We start from the raw sequence: 16,930 nt of genomic DNA, 5'->3' as shown, positions 1-16,930 counted from the left end.
GTAAAGTGCCAGCCTTGAGTCAAAGAGCTGAGGGACAGTGCCTAGGCCCAGAGTTCAAGCCCCTCGACTGGCAAACACACACACACACACACACACACAAACAAGTACAACATTAATTCCCATTATAAGGCTGAGGTAAAAGAGTGGTGAAAGGAAGCCAGGCACCAGTGGTTCATGCCTGTAATCCTAGTTACTCAGGAGGCTGAGATCTGAGGATCACCGTTCGAAGCCAGCCTGAGCAGAAAAGTCCACAAGACTTTCCTGAGACTCACTGTGGCTCAAAGTGATAGAACACTAGCCCTGAGCAAAAGAGCTCAAGGACAGTGTCAAGGCCGAGTTCAGGCCCCATAATTCATCAAAAAAAAAAAAGTGGTGAAAGAATTAAAATTAACTAATATATGAAATTCCTGCCTATTTGCTTAGTGCAAATAGTTGATCAATCAATAGAAATACATTTTAAAATACACACCATATCAGTTAAAAAATAACTCATAATATTTTGTACTGGTTGAAAGTTGGCCAGTAACTCTGGAAAATAATTGGCCTTATTTAATAAAGTTGATGAAGCACTTACCCTATAGCTCATCAAGTCCAGTTTTAGGTTTACACACCAGTAAAATTTTTTTGAGATAGTGTGTTACTGTGGCCTAGGATGCTCTATGTAGCCCAGGCTGGCCTTAAACTCCAATCCTCTTGCTTCAGTCTCCTTAGTTCAAGGATTGTAAGTATGAAGCAATATGCCCAGCTACAAAACTCATATGTTCTATGTAAGGATATGTGAAGCAGCTGCTCCTATTAGCAAAACTAGAAACCAACCAAATAGCTATTTAGAGTACTAATAGTAGAATAAAGAAGTAACTAGTGGTATGTTCATACAGTAGAAAGCTAGCTACTTAGCTTGGGGCTGGGAAGGTGGCTCAGTGGTGGAGTGCTTGCCTTACATGTATGAGGCCCTGGGTTCGATTCCTCAGCACCACATAAGCAGAAAAAGCCGGAAGTGGGGCTGACGCTCAAGTGGTAGAGTGCTAGCCTTCAGCTGAAGAGCTGAGGGACAGCGCCCAGGCCCAGCTTTCAGGCCCCACAACCAACCAAAAAAAAAAAAAAAGAAAGCTACTTAGCTGAAAATGTAGTGTGTAACTATAGTTACATATACTCGATAACTCTCAAGAGTATATTTAGGGATTAAGAAAACTGCTAAAGAATACAAATAGTATTATCCATTTACATAAATTTAAAGATCATGCCAAAGTATATCATAGAGATAATACTTGATACATCAAGGTAAATCTATAAAAAAATAAGGAGATGAAAAGTAAATTTTTTAGGATAGAAGACTGAATGGAGAATAGCAAGAACTTCAAGCTACTGTTGTCATGTATCATTGTTATTCTTTACAACTTACACATTTGTAATAAATACTGCAAATGCATGTCACTACACCTAGCTCTTGCTTGAGAAGGAGTCTCATGAGTATTCCTCGGCCTCTCAGGTAACTAGGTAAGCTACAAGTTCCAAGGTTCAAAAGGAAACATATAGTATCAAAAAGAAATGATGATATCAACTGAGGAAAACATTTTTCTACCCTATGAGAGTAATTTTAAAAACTTACATTGAAAGAATAGTTCTTATTTAAGTCACTACATTTTAAAATATGTTTCCTTTTGAACCTTGGAACTTGTAGCTTATGTTTGTAGTCCTAGTTACCTGAGAGGCTGAGACCAGGAAGATTTTGTTCAAGGTCAGCCCAGGAATACACAAGACTCCTTCTCAAGCAATAGCTAGGTGTGGCAACATGCACTTGTCATCTAAGTACATGGGAGATTGAGATTGGGAGGGTCATAGCTTGAGACCAGCTTGGAAAAAATAATCATCAAGATTTCTTTTTTGGTCAGTCGTGGGCTTGAACTCTGGGCCTGACTGCTGCCCCTCAGCTCTTCAGCTCAAGGCTAGCGCTCCACCACTTGAGCCACAGCGCCACTTCCGGTGGTTTATTGGAGATTGGAGTCTCACAGACTTTCCTGCCTGGGCTGGCTTTGAACTGCAGTCCTCAGCTCTCAGCCTCCTGAGTAGCTAGGATTACAGGTGTGAGCTACCAGCGCCCGGCTAAGACTTTATTTGTTTGTTTGTTTGTTTGTTGCGGTCATGGGGCCTGAACTCTGGGCCTGAGCACTGTCTTTTAACTCTTCAGCTCAAAGCTAGTGCTCTACCACTTGAGCTACAGCGCCACTTCTGGCTTTTTTTGCTTATGTGGTACTAAGGAATCAAACCCAGGGCCTTGTGTATGCAAGGCAAGCACTCTACCACTGAGCCACCTTTCCAGCCCTAAGACTTCATTTTAATGGAAGAAGCTGGATGTGGTGTTGTGTGCCTGTCACCTGAGCTATAAAAGGAATCTTAAAAGCAGATCATGGTCCAAGCATGTGTCTAGGCAGGAATAGAGATTCTATCTCAAAAAATAACCAGTGCAGGACTGAGAGTATAGCTCAAGTGGTAGAATACCTAGCTGGCAAGCACAAGGTTCTAAGTTTAAACCCTACTACTGCCTTAAAAATAATCTTATTTGGGGGCTGGGAATGTGGCTTAGCGGTAGAGTGCTTGCCTAGCATGCACAAAGCCCTGGGTTCGATTTCTTAGCACCACATAAGCAGAAAAGGCCAGAAGTGGCACTGTGGCTCAAGTGGTAGAGTGCTAGCCTGGAGCAAAAAGAAGCTCAGGGACAGTGCTCAGGCCCTAAGTTCGAGCTCCAGAACTGGCAAAAAAAAAAAAAATCCTATTTGGTGTAATTTTAAACTTAAATTTTCAAAAATAGCACAGATGGGCTGGTGGAGTGGCTCAAGTGGAAGAATGCCTGCTTAGCAAATATAGCAGATTTGCCATATGTCCTTATGTTAATACCTTACATAACCATAGGACAACTAATAAACTAAGAAATTAGTCTGCAAGGTACAATATCAGAGGATCCATGCTGTTAATACATATTCCTGGTGATGTAAACCTAAATCACTTGATTTTCCAAGACACTCTACTTTTCCCTTTGTAATTGAATATTTGAGAGAGTAGTCATCAGATTTTTAAAAGGATGTTGAGGAATGTTAGAGTCATACAAGAGACACAAGAATCTGGGCACCAGTAGTTCATATCTATAATCCTAGCTATTTAGGATACTTATATCCAAAGGATCAAGGTTCAAAGCCAACCAGCAGAAAGTCTCAGAAATGTCCTTGAGACTCTGTTTCCAAAATAGTCAGCAAAAAAGTGGGTTGGAGGTATGGCTCAAGTAGTAGAGTACCACCAGTGTAAGCAAGCAAGCAGAGAAAGCTCAAGGCTTTGAATTCAAACCCAATACTGGCAAAGAGACAGGGAGAGAGAGAAGGAGAAGGGAAAAGAGAGAGGGAGGAGAGAGGGAGAAGAAAAGGGAAAGGGAGAGAGGAAGAGAGAGGAAGAAGGAAGGAAGAGAGAAGAGAGAAGAGGAAGAGAGAGACAGGGAGAGATATCACAAAGAGAAGTTGAGGAATAGCACTAGCGTATATAAAGTAATTGTAGAAACTAAAGCTCTTTCATTTAGACATGAGAATTAAGAGGTAGAAATAAATAACCTAGATAGGAAGAGTGGTGGATCATAGCCTATGATCTCACCTACTGGCAGAAGCAGGAGATGGTGAGATGGAGGCCAGCCTGGGAAAAGTTATACAAACAAAACATAAAAAATGCTGGAGACTTAGCTTAAATAAATGGTAGAACACTTGCTTAGCATGCACAAGCTCTGGGCTCAATTCCCAGCACATTGAAATAGGTAGGGGGAGAGAGAGAGAGAGAGGAGAGAGAGAGAGAGAGAGAGAGAGAGAGAGAGAGAGAGAGAGAGAGAGAGAGAGAGAGAGAGAGAGAGAGAGAGAGAGAGCCCATCTAATCAGAAAAATCTCAACATGATAGTATGCACTTGTCATCTCACTCATATGGGAAGACTACACAGAAGGATTGATCCACATCAGCCCAAGACAAAAAGCAAGATCCTAGTGAAGAGATAACAGAAGCCAAGAAGATTTTGAATATGGTTTAAGTAGTGAAGTACCTGCCTGGCAAGCAAATTCCTAAGCTCAAACCCTAGTACTGCAATAACCATTATCACCACCGTCACCATTGTCACTTGAAAAAATCAAGAGCTATAAAGAGAAGAGAAGGTTCAGCCAGGCACCAGTGACTCACACCAGTGAATCCTAGCTACGGTTGAAGCTGAGATCCAGAGGATGGCAGTTTGAGGGCAGCTTGAGCACAAAAATCTTTGAGACTCTCTCTCTAAAATAACCAGCAAAAAGTCAGACTGGAGGCATGACTCAAATGGTAGAAAACTAGCCAAGTAAGTGGAGCAAAGATAAGGCTCTGAGTTCTAACCTCAGTGTCCAACAAAAAAAGAGAGGAGAGAGGTTTTAAATCATGATTTGTCAATTATCTCAATAAATCAATAAACAGAGATAGTCTGTTGGATCTCATGTCTCTGCCAGAGACTCACAGACTAGAACATATCTCACCTTTAGCTTTTCAAAAACCATTTCCAACACGATTATCATAGCATGATTTTCTGTTTTATAAGGTTTCAAAATTAAATCACTTACCTGTCTGCCTCAAGCTTTTAAATAGAACATTCCCCTCACTTTCCTGTAAAAAAAATACTCAAGCATTACACTGAAGTGTGAATACCATCAGCTGTTAAAACCAAGGACTGTGTAATAACCTCGAGTTCAACTTTGTAGTTTTCAACCCAAACTCACATTTTATTTATATTGAAATAAACTATACAAAATTTATTTTCTTCACAAAAATAACAGCAATATTCTATTATTTCTAGCTAAAGTATTTTTTAAAGATTTTTTTCCTATAAATCAAGATGAGGCAGTAGATATAAACACAGAAAGGCATGTCAACTGCCTGTTTTGACCATGAAGCAGAAGTGTTCAACATTTACCTAAAAACTTAGGCTCAACAAAGGAATGTAAACAGCAACACCAGAACATAAGCCAAACTCTTCCTTCCCGATTTTAACTCTAGCTTGCTCCTTTTAATACATTTGATAGACAAAATTTTCTTTTTTTTTTGGTCCAGTCATGGGGCCTGAACTCGGGGCCTGGGCGCTGTCCCTCAGCTCTTCAGCTCAAGGCTAGTGCTCTACCACTTGAGCCACAGCGCCACTCCCAGCTTTTTTCTTTTTTCTTATGTGGTGCTGAGGAATCGAACCCAGGGCCTCAGGCATGCAAGGCAAGCACTCTACCACTGAGCCACCTTCCCAGCCCAGACAAAATTTTCACAAAAACCTTTGCTTAGTGAGCTTAGGAACCTCTCTCTCTGGTAATTTCCCTAACCTTCCATTACAGTTTTTTTTTTTTTTTTTTCCCAACACCAGACATTGAACTCAGAGCCTTGTAATGCGCTAGGAAAACTCTCTATTATAGAGCTGCATCCTCAGGACCTGTTTATGTTTTTGAGGCAGAATCTTACTATGTATCCAGGCTAGCTTTGAAATAGAGATCTTCTGCCTCTGTTTCCCCCCTAGCTGCCATAATTGTAATTTTACCTCCCCTTTTGCAGAAAAAAAATATTCCCAGGAGCAATCAGAGTCAAATCAAGTCTGAATCCTACACTGAATTGTTTTGGAGACCCAAACTTGTAAGACGCTTAGTCCCATTAAAAACCAGAACTATTACAAGGGGCTTCAATACCCTGTAGGCTTTGACTTCATCATTGTTTTCTCCATTTACTCACTTTTAGTCAGACTTTGAAACCTTGATTAGAAAAGGCATTTAGAGCAACAGCCATTTAGGCATTTAAGAAAAGAACTAATACATATTTGGTATCCAGTGTGTATCAGGCCTGTGTAAGATACTTTATTATTAGTGTGTACTAACTGTACAAAGTGATTTCATCACAGTATTTCATATATGCATATATTGTACAGATCAGTTGCCTTTATTGCTCTCTCTCTTTTCCCTGTCCTCCTTTATTTTCAACAGCTTTCAGTGGGTTAATTTGTGCTTTTTGCATATAAACAATGTATTTTGGTATTATTCATCCCTATCATTCTCTTTCCCTTTCCTTCTGCTTGTCCCTCAAATAGTCCCACAATTAGTCACACGTATGTATATATGTGATATATACATGTGTATACACATATTTATGGTGTGATGCTACATGATAGAAAACATGATTTTTATACTTCTGAACCTGGTTTACTTTGATGATCTCCAGTTCCATCCATTTTCCTTTACCTTTATAGCTGAACAATACTGCACTGTTTATATATGCTACATTTTCATCCATTCATCAGTTATAAGGCATCTAGGCTGCTTCATAGTTATTGGGAATAATGCTGTAATAAACATGGGCCTGCAAGTATTTCTATCGCATGCTTACATTCTTTGGATTTATGCCCGAGTGGTATAGCAGAATAATATGCAGTTCTATTTTTACTTTTTCAGGACGACTACACTGCTTTCCATAGTGGAAATTATGCTAATTTACATTCCCATCAGCAGTACATACAAGTTCCCTATGTCACCCCACAACCTTGTCAGTATTTTTTGTTGTTTTCCTTTTTTTTGGGGGGGGGTGTCTGGTCATGGGGCCTGAACTCTGGGCCTGGGCACTGTCCTCAGCTCTTCAGCTCAAGGCTAGCGCTCTACCACTTGAGCCACAGCACCACTTCTGGCTTTTTTCTTTTTGCTTATGTGGTGCTGAGGAATCGAACCCAGGGCCTCATGAATGCAAGGCAAGTGCTCTACCACTGAGCCACCTTCCCAGCCCTGTTGTTTTCTTGATTATAGCTATGTTTTCTGGAGTAAGATAGAATCTGAGTGTTGTTCTGATTTGCATGTCCCTTATGGCCAGGGATGTTGAACATTTTTTCATGGTTTTTTTGTTGCTGTTGTTGTTCTTGTTCGAGGGCCTGAACTCTGGGCGCTGTCCCTGAGCTCTTCAACTCAAGGCTAGTGCTCTACCATTTGAGCCACAGCGCCACTTCTGGCTTTTTCTGCTTATGTGGCGCTGAGGAATCAAATCCAGGGCTTCAAGCATGCAAGGCAAGCACTCTACCACTGAGCCACATTCCCAGCCCCTTCTTCATGGGTTTATTGGCCAATTATACTTTTAAAAATAAAATTGTTCAAATCATTTCCTGTTTATGAATTGAACTATTATTTTTTGGAGTTTATCTTTCTGAAATCTTTGCATATTCTAATTATCAATCCCTTGGCAGATGTATAGCTATGTGTCAGGAACAAAGGCATCACCATCTGCATACTTAGATGAGAGTGAGATAGATTTTACATTTGAACAGAGGGAAGAATTTCTTGGAAAGCATCCATAGTGGTGACTTTTCCTTTTCTAGGAAAATACTGCTTGCTGTCCTCTCCTTACAATTCCCAACTCCCTCTATCCTGCTCTCAGAACCTGCCCTCTACAGGTTGCATCATCCAGACTCTTGCCCCTAGAATTCTGTGGAGACTGGAGGGCAGGAGGAGAGAGAAAGTTTAGGATATTTATTCCTCTCTGCCTTGCCCAGTTTTTGCAGTGGTTGCTTAGTACTTCTGACAACAGTTCCTGTCTGGAAATCCCTCTTTCAGTGTTGTAGCTCTAGCTGGGCTTTGGTGAAACCCCTCCCTTCATTTCTTCTTCAGAACTAAGGTGCTAGTGAGTTGCCACTGTTGCTAGTCCCTGTGTCTCACCATTCCTTGTTAATCTCTTAAACATTGATCAGGCCTCTTTACCCTTTGGTAAAATTCTCTTCAGTTGGACCCTTTGGAATACTGTTTTTCTGCTAGTACATGAGAAAAAATAATAAAAGACATTTCCTTCTCTTTATGGCTTCCATTCAATTTCTAATATCTGCAAGCATTTCCTCCCCTTCCTCTACCTCAAATCTTCCCATCCTTCCTGGTCTTTCATAAATTGTTTCTATATAATGACTACTTACAGCTTAACACTGTTGTTACCACAGCTATGCTAAATCCAGTGTAGCATTAGCCCTCTGTTATCCCTGTTGTTCTATGACTATTCAGCTTTGTGAGTTAGGTCATCCCAGTGAGCAATAAGTTCTTTAGGAGCTTATTAGTAGAGAATTTTGGCAGTTAGAATTCAGAGGACAAATATATTTCAGTTGGAAAGAACCTTAGAGGTTAAGCCTTATTTAATGTACTTATTTTACAGATGTGGAGATTCAGGTTCACATAAAGAAAAGGTCTCACACCACTATACAGTTATATCTGGGATTAAGATTCATCCCACTACTTCACTGTGCTATACTGCACTGAATATTTAGTAACCATTAATATGCTGATCACTCCCAAATTTATGAGGGTTGTCATTTATTCAATGCTAGACTGTGCCTAAACGAACACCAGACACATAGTAAATGTTCAACAAGCATCTGTTGTTCAAACCTGGGAATCAGCAAGACAAATTCCTTAAAAGCTAATCAGAGTCAGGTATGGTAATCCTAATTATGTGGGAGGTGGATGGAGGTGGAGATCAGGAAGATTGTGGTTTGAGAGCAGCCTACGCAAAATGTAAGAGCTCCATCTCAACAAATAAACCGGTGGCATGTGCCTATGGTCTTAGCTACATGGAAGGCCACAGATAGGAGGATACCAGCCCAGGCTAGCTTTGAGCAAAAACTCCACAAGACTCAAATCTTTTTTTAAGCAAAATGAGTTGGAGAAGTGACTCAAATGGTAAAGCACTTGCCTAACAAGCACAAGGTCCTTAGTTCAAACCCCAGTACCGCCACAAAAAGTTAATCAGAACTCACAGGGTCATTTATAATAAAAAAAATTCCTTACACATGCAGAGTAAATGTATAGTTGCAAAAGTCCTGTATGTATATGAGCCAGTTTGATCCTTCTAATGTTGACATGGCAGGAATTATTATTCCTAGGTGACAACTACAAGAAACTTGGAAGCTAAAAGTTCTAGGTTTCCTAACTTTAATGAGGAAGAGCTGAGTCCAGTATACTGGACTCCTGCTTTACCATTCTTGCTATTTTATATTGCTTATTCAACTCTGCCTTTCTGTATAGGAGGATCATTTAAGAAGTTATTCTGAATATTCACAATGACTAGGTAGATTAAACACACTTATGTCCACTATTAAAGACACTTCTGTATACTGATTCTGATTAGGCACAGCCTACGGTCTGGTCCTGAGACTCTGGAGCCTGCACTTCTGGCAGAGAAGCTTTACCATCATGTGATCTATGATGAAGATGATTGGACAAATGTGTGCCCTTTGGGAGTTATTCTGCGCATCAAGACTAGGCATCTGGGCAAATATATCTTGTCTACAAATGTCTGGGAAACAAAAACACTCGAGTACTGGGAAAGAGCAATATCTGGAGGAGTAATAAGAAAACAGTTCTCAAGAAGTAGGATAGACAAGGACATACAGAAAAGGAGTAGTCATACAATCTCCAAGGATAAAGGGAGAAAGAGATAACCTTTCCTCTGGCGCCCCCTTTGGGCGCTTCTTGCTCACCGTCGCTGCACTGCCGTCGACCCCAGCGACCTCCATCGTAACGCACATTTGTGCGCAGGCGCTGCAGAGCCACAGCTTCCGCCCTAAGAGAACCCTACCCCACCCCCTTTCCCACGAGCCAGCCACGCCCCCCTCACCCGGTGCCCACCCTTCTTGGCCAGTAAGCCTTCCTTAGGTCCCCAGGGGCTGTTGGCCTGGCTTTGAAGTGTCTGAGTGCTGATCAATCTCAGAAATCACCATGGGATGAAGTATTCATGCTCTGCCTTGGGTAGACCACGGGCTGTTGAGGGGAGATAGACAAGTATTGCAGTGTAGACTGTTGTGCAGAGGGGCTCAAAATTGGTGCCTCAGAGATGTCAGAGACTAAGCAGGGGATGGAGCTTTCAGACATTCTGCCACGAGGCACCTGTGGTACAGGTGCACGTGTTGGGGAACTTAAAGCTAGTGCTTCAATAGTTGCAGAATGGATTTTCAGCCTAGAGGATATGGGTGATCATAAAACTTTTTCGTGTGTCGGTCCTGGGCTTAGACTCAGGGCCCCGGGCCTGTCCTTGAGCCCGAACCTGTCTTTGTGCGCAAGGCTAGCACTCTACCACTTGAGCCACAGCACTTCAGCCTTTTCTGAGTAGTTTATTGGAGGTAAGATTCTTAAGGACTTATCTGCCTGGGTTGGCTTCAAACCGCAATCCTACATCTCAGCTGCCTGAGTAGCTAGGCTTATAGGCCTAAGCCACTAGTGCGCGGCTTGATCAAATAGCTTTAAAAGGAGAGGGAGTAAATAAGGATACAGGTGGACCCATTGACACAATGAGATGTACAAGATGTTATGTCAAAAAAAGAACTTTACAACTTTGGCTGGGAGGAGTAGGGAGTGGGGAGGAGATGGGAGGGCAGAGATGGTAAGGGGAAACAAAGGAGGAGGCAACATGCTTGATAAGAAATGTACTCATTACCTTGTTCATGTAATTGTAATCCCTCTGTACGGTATTTTCACAATAAAAAAACTTATTAACTAAAAAAAAGGAGAGGGAGTGTGGAAGAGAGCAGATGAAGACTATTACACTAATCCGCAAGAGTGGAACTCAAAGCTACTTTTGTAGTGGGGACTGAGAAGAAACAGTGGGTCCAAGGGGTAATTTTGATGCAGAAATGACAGAAGGTGAGAAGTTTAGGAGAGGAGAGAGGAGGAGGAAGTTTTTAAATGACTTGGCAACTGAACTGTAAGGATTTATTTAGCAAGGCATGGAAATGGAGCTGGTTTCCTGCCCCAGATGGTGATAGTGCAGGCTGAGTAGGTGAGACCTAAATTTCTTGTTCAGCTCTTTCTGATTCCTATGTCAGGATGCATCACTTTTACCTTCCTCCCCCTTGAAAGTAATATTTCTACTGCAGCTGTCTTCCCTGAAAAGAATCTGTGTGCACTCCTAGGCCTGACCTTCCGTCCCATCTATTGCAGGCCCAATACTTGGCTAACCCTCCCCAATAGAACACCTTTCCCCAAGAGAACTCTGCCTTCTTTCACAGCCCCAGTTGTGGTCCTAATGGTCCCACAAAGAGGAATAGGCTTCTTTTCTATGATTCACATCGTCTCCTTCTCTTCTGGAGCTTTTTCAGGAAGCGGATGCTGTAGGTCCCATGATTTTGTTTTTCATATTGGTGCTCTCAGGTAAATGCCAAGCTCCTAGCCCAATAGCTGCTATTCTTCTTGGTGGATTTTCAGAACCAATTTAGATTTAACCACTTAGCTGGTAGAGAGTGGGGACAAGGAGGTAGAGTATGAAGTTGCAGAAGCCATTCAAAGGTTATCATTATACAGGCCAGTCATTTCTATGGCTTTCCACACGCTCACAGAATTACCAGATTCCAAAGACTGCTATAAGATAATTTATTACAGACTATCCTATAATCTCTTGTAACAGTAGCATATACCATAATTAAAAACAGCAAAAAGGCTTTGTTTCTTCTTTCATGTTTTGGAGGTACAGCTGTGGACAATGCTGAGTCCTCAGTAAATTCAGGATGCTGCTATTGAGGAAATCCAAGGACCATGTCACATCTCTGAGCAAGGGCCTGGTAATCCAAGCTGAGTTTGTGTCTGAATCTTCCAAGGAATGTCCAGCCCCACCCCCATCCAGCTTGTACACAGGTATCAGAGTCCATGTATCTTCTATGTGAGTGAGCATCAGAGGGGAATAGCAGCTGATCTCATGACAGAGAGAAAGGCCAAAGGCTAGATTCTTTCTACAAGGAGGATAGCCAGAAGGCAGTGGCCATAGGCAAGGAAAACACTTCCTAGCCTGGCTTTCACAATTTTTGGCTTTATTCAGGGCCTACTCAAGAGGAAAATATTCCTGGATACTTCAGCTAGCCCTAATGTCTGTACATATAAGAATACCCTCTCATGTGCTAAGTGGTCACTTTCCTCCATACAGGAATGAGAACTCTGGAAAAATGTCCCCAGGTTCCTAAGATTAAAGAAATATTCTGCTCAGGGCTCTGAAGCACCATGTGAAACTGAACTAATAACAGATATACTCTGAGGGAAGGGATTAGCACAGCTGTTTTTTAGAAGCTACTTTGTTCACTTTCAAGGCCTTGTTTCTCACTGAAGACAGAAACAGTTCTGCTGAATTCTACTCTGTCTGCTCCTTACTCTGGCCATTATCCAGTATAGATTACAGGGCCCATTAATACCTGTAAGGCTCAACCAACTACCTAGCCAATCAGGCACAAGCTTAAACTCTCTAAACTTGTTCTAATGTGTCTAACTGGATAAATCATGGTTTGTAGAAGGTGTGGGGGTGGGGGAACAGGGCGTGGAGTGGGAAAGCTAACTACCAAGAAGAGCTGACACTCTCAGAAATATATGTCCCTATTTTTTCCCCCCAGGGCTGAGGACCGAACCCAGGGCCTCGCGTGCGCCGGGCAGGCACCCCTCCGCTGGGCTAAACCCCCAGCCCCTGTCCCTATGTTTTTATGGAAAACCTCTCCCCATAGTAGCTTCTGTAGCTCAGCTCCTAGCACCACATACCTGGTAGTCAGGAATTTATGATCCTTTCAATGAAAAGCCATACTCTTACTATCCTCAAATTTTCCTTAATATTCTTAGTGAAAGGGTCAGCCTCTTGTCTACAAGGACCCTAATCTGGCCACTCCCATTGGCTTGGATTTGTGTAATTGGTGTCACCTGGTTGGCACTAAGCCAGGAGTGTTCAACTCCCCTCTTCTGTGGATCGAGACTCTGATTTAAGTTTCACAAATTCGCGGGCCACCTCATCATTGCTCCTCTGAGATAGAATCCGAAGAATGGTCATGCCTGTCTCGTCCATGTGGATCTTCCTGCCCAAGGGACACCAGCAGGCACAGCTGCCCTTAGTTGCCACATCCCTTAGGGGCATCACTGCCAGCCCTATCACACGATCTTCTCGGGCAAAGCAGTAATCCTTCACACAGATCTGCAACTCATAGGCCTCTGGACCCTCTTCATTTCCAAGGAGGCTGTGAGCACAGGACAGAAGGCAGGAAGCCAGATCTGAAAATCTTCTACTGACTTCATCTCAGTTTGTCATCCAACCCATCCCTCCTTTCTCAGACTGTTCAGCTGCACCTCCCATATCCAACCCAGAGTCCTTCAGGTCTCCCACCCTATAACTTACAAGTGAAATGTTTCATTGTACTTGGGGCTCCAGTTGTTGCTTTTGGACTTGGTTGTGAACTTCCTCTTCTTATCACTTTGGTGTGGGCCAACCATGGTCACTTCCACAAAAGGCCGGAACATACCTGCTGTCTGCCACTTGAGGTCATTGGCAGCCACCACTGCCCAAACAAGGGAAAACAGTGAGGGATCCACCCAGATATTCAAAGTTCTTGAGCCCCAGGTCATATTGCCCTTGGAGGAGGCTAAACTGGAGGACTAGGATGAGTATCCCTTGCTTTCAGCTGAGGAGGCCAAAAACAAGAAAATTTCAGACCTATATGTCCATAATACTCACCTTTCACTGTGACCTTGTGTTCCCCAGTACCAGGGTGTGTAAACAAGTCCACCTGAATAGAGACTTCTCCCATAGGATCATCCACACCAGACCCTAAGGACAGACAGATGATGGCCCATTGCAAAACTCCAGGATTTCAGAACTAATTATTCCAGGTAAAACTGAGGGATTGGGTAGCTACCCCCTCCCCACACCGTCAATTCTAAAGCACGAAGCAATCACCCACAGAAACTATGTAAGCAATGGGAGAAGGAAAGTGAGGAGATAAAGAATAAGGCTATGCATTTTAATACAAATTAAGCTGATAGCGTGTCAGAAACATTCTCAAAAAATTGCACTAGGAATCTCTTAGGATCCTCAAACCTCTCCTGTCCACTAGACTGGAGAATTTTTCATTCTCAGATATTGGGCAGGTCAGTGCTGTAAATTCTGTATCTATATGGAAGCTATGTCCATCTTGTGATCTCTCTCTGTGTCTCTGTCTGTGTGTGTCTCTCTCTCTGAGAAAGGATCTTGCAATGTAGCCCAGACTGATCTTAAACTTCCGATGTAGCCAAGACTAGCTTCAAACTCACAGTTCCCTGGTTTATGATATCTTTTTGTTTGGGGGGGGGGGGTTACGCTGGAACTGGGGCTTGAACTCGGGGCCTGAGTGCTGTCCCTTAGCTTTTTCAATCAAGGCTGCACTCTACCACTGGGGCCACAGCTCCATTTCCAGATTTTTGCTGGTTAATTGGAGAAAAGTCTCAAGTACTTTCTTGTCCAGGTTGGCTTAGAACCTTGATCCTCAGATATCAGCCTCCTGAGTAGCTAGGATTATAGGCATGAGCCACTAGCACCTGGCTTATCAGCCTTTTAATTGAACATTGTGGATCCTCCTTTATCAAGCTCCCTCCCACCATATCCAGGATTCCTGGATGCCCCAGCCTGGGAGGCTGACTTCTCTGGAAAAACTTTGTATTATTCAAATCTGCAGAACAGCTCTCTAGTCCCAATCTACTAGGTCCTTTCAGCAGAAACATTACCTAATTAGATTACTCTCATTATAGCCTTTCATTGTAGGGAGAAAGGAAGCCCTGAGGACAGGACAGGACAGGACAGGACAGAGGTCAGCAACCAGAATCCCTTTCTAGGCTATATATCATCTAGTTCTGAGACTTAGGATGGAGCTTTTGAACTTTTGACAACAGGTCCAGCCAGTGCCTTTATAAGCAACTCATTCTAGTTCACAGGGGTCAGTGATCATGTTAGATTCATGTCTGCAGAATGTATAACATACCCTTTTCCGGCTGAATGTCCTCATTAGCAGTAAACCTAATACCTTTCCCATCATGCACTGAGCGAAGACAGGCAAGTCAAGAGGTAGTAGCAGCAGTAAGACAGAGAAAGAAGAATGGTTAGAGGTCAAAGAAGTTATAGCCATTTAAAAAGCTCTGTACTTTTCTGGGGGAGCAGAGATGAGGCAGAGTGAAGAAAGAAGTCCAAGAACTGGAATGAGTGCCTGAATGTTCCATATTAGACTTCATGGATTTAAGAGCAACCAAATCATTGGCAAAAGCAGTAGAAAATATAGACAGAGTATCTGAGAACAGTGGAGTAAGACAGAGGTTGTAGGCCCTAATTTCCTAGGCTCTTAAGTGACAATAGGTAGGAAACACATATACATTATTCTTTCTGAAAATATAACTCTGCTCTTACCCCCTCTCTGTACCTTTTTCAGCCTTTTCCTTTCTTCTGTCTACCTTACAGCTTGATACCTCTGGATTAATTTTCTGTAATAATTCAGATTTTCCCTCATGATACACATAGTACATGTACTCAGCTCTGTAAAGTTCTACTTGACCCCTTTAACCAGACTTACTGCTGCTGTTTTATGTTTTGGTTTGATTTGATATTGGGGTTTGAACTCAAAGCTTTGCACTTGCTAAGCAGGTGATTTACTTCTGAGCTATAGCTCCAATACATCACTGATTCTTTTGCAGCCTTTTCCTCCACCCTGGATCGGATGTAGGAACAGTGGTTCCAGTTTCACATCTCTTGTCACATCCATTCTGCTGCTTAGATTTCTCCCCTCCAGCTCAGTGCTCAATAAGGTCCAAGCCTTCCATTTACACCGTCAGGTTCACACCCCCAGAAAACCCTCCCAGGATTGTCTAGAACAGGAAGTAACTAACATGCCTGAAGGTGCCTCCTAAGAGGACTCTACTGCAGAGTCAGCTCAAGCCATTCTTTACAGATGTGCTTAGTTAATACAGGCCTGGCCAGAGGCAAAGAGAAGTTTGGATGACTAGAAATCCCTAGAACAAAACCAACTGCCAGATCCCTGGTACAAAAGCATCATCCATGAGGTCTTGCAGTCCACTTAACCTGCTTCCATGGTTTGCCTCTTAGTCTTCACCTTGTCCATGCTGAAAAGTCTGCAAGATTTCCCTATTTCTCCCTAAGACAACTACCACTAAAGCCTCCAAAACTATGAGCCTAACAAGTGTCTCAACCACTTCTTCTCAAGACTTCCTTACAGATTTTTCTTTCTTCTTCCTGCTTACCAGACCGAGTATACCTGGTAAGCTCAATAAACATGCATGGCCAGCTGATGTTTTCAAAAAGAAATCTCAGGCACATTTACCAGTCACCTGTGATTTTCCTGCCTGATATAGATAAGGGATTGGGTAAGTACTGAGGTTCACTCAAGGGATCTTGAGATCCAAGTATGAAAGACACTCTGAAGAAACCAGATTGTCTCCAAGGACTAAACAATACTGACTTCCTAGAAGTGGATGGACAGGGGAGACAGGAATAGCTCTTAGGCTCTTACCCTGAGCAGTCTGTGAGCGCACAAATGTCTTGATGAGAGTGTCCGTGGTCTGTGTGTATAAGGATAGGGCATAACGCAGAGACTGCAGATCTGGGCTCTTCTCTAGGAAGGTTTTCTTTAGTCCATTGCCTCCTGCATGGAAGTATTGCTGAAAGAGAAATGAACACCCGCTTCACCCCCTCAGAGAAGCCAGAAGAGGTTTACAGGAACAGGAGGCCATCTGACAGACAATAAAATCAGGAACATCCACAGAACTAATCCCAGTGCCCTGGATAAAGAGCATCATTGGGTATTTGGCAGGAACAGTAGGAAAGGGCCTTATTCCTGGAGATGATGTTCAGAGGACGGGTTTATTTAGCCAAGTACAGTTATGTGTGACAGATACTTTTTTTTTTTTTTTTGTCAGTCATGGGGCTTGAACTCTAGGCCTGAGCACTGTCCCTCAGCTCTTCAGCTCAAGGCAAGTGCTCTACCACCTGAGCCACAGCACCACTTCCGGTTTTCTGGTTTATTAGAAATAAGAGTTTCACAGCCTTTCCTGAAAGGGCTGGCTTTGAACCACGATCCTCAGATCTCAGCCTTCTGAGTAGCTAGGATTACAGGTGT

General features: G+C 42.7%; 2 protein-coding genes across 7 annotated transcripts in view; both read right to left on the bottom strand.

Annotated features, from left to right (window-relative positions):
- LOC138818499 (phospholipid-transporting ATPase FetA-like) overlaps positions 1–9,555 on the bottom strand; it is a 67,523-nt gene extending 57,968 nt beyond the window's left edge. Inside the window, exon 1 of the mRNA XM_070009426.1 lies at positions 9,480–9,555. The gene's annotated coding sequence lies outside the window, so the exon portion shown is untranslated. The remainder of the gene's footprint in view (positions 1–9,479) is intronic.
- Positions 9,556–11,385: 1,830 nt separating this feature from the next.
- Unc13b (unc-13 homolog B) overlaps positions 11,386–16,930 on the bottom strand; it is a 174,449-nt gene continuing 168,904 nt past the window's right edge. For 3 of the 6 annotated variants that reach the window (XM_070009369.1, XM_070009370.1, XM_070009368.1), the window contains 5 exons: positions 16,325–16,472; positions 14,789–14,845; positions 13,510–13,602; positions 13,174–13,333; positions 11,386–13,015 (listed from right to left, as the gene is read on the bottom strand). In XM_070009369.1, coding sequence (XP_069865470.1) covers positions 12,730–13,015; positions 13,174–13,333; positions 13,510–13,602; positions 14,789–14,845; positions 16,325–16,472 — 744 coding nt within the window. In that variant the 3' untranslated portion in view covers positions 11,386–12,729. The remainder of the gene's footprint in view (positions 13,016–13,173; positions 13,334–13,509; positions 13,603–14,788; positions 14,846–16,324; positions 16,473–16,930) is intronic. The other 3 variants (XM_070009371.1, XM_070009367.1, XM_070009372.1) reach the window with 1 other exon arrangement.

The sequence above is a fragment of the Dipodomys merriami genome, unplaced genomic scaffold (genome assembly GCF_024711535.1).
Source record: "Dipodomys merriami isolate MVZ:Mamm:240054 unplaced genomic scaffold, mDipMer1.0.p SCAF_11, whole genome shotgun sequence".
In the NCBI taxonomy this organism is placed as follows: Eukaryota; Metazoa; Chordata; class Mammalia; order Rodentia; family Heteromyidae; genus Dipodomys; species Dipodomys merriami.
The sequence above is the reverse complement of the archived record's forward strand: the minus strand, read 5'-3'. Positions and strand labels throughout refer to the sequence as shown.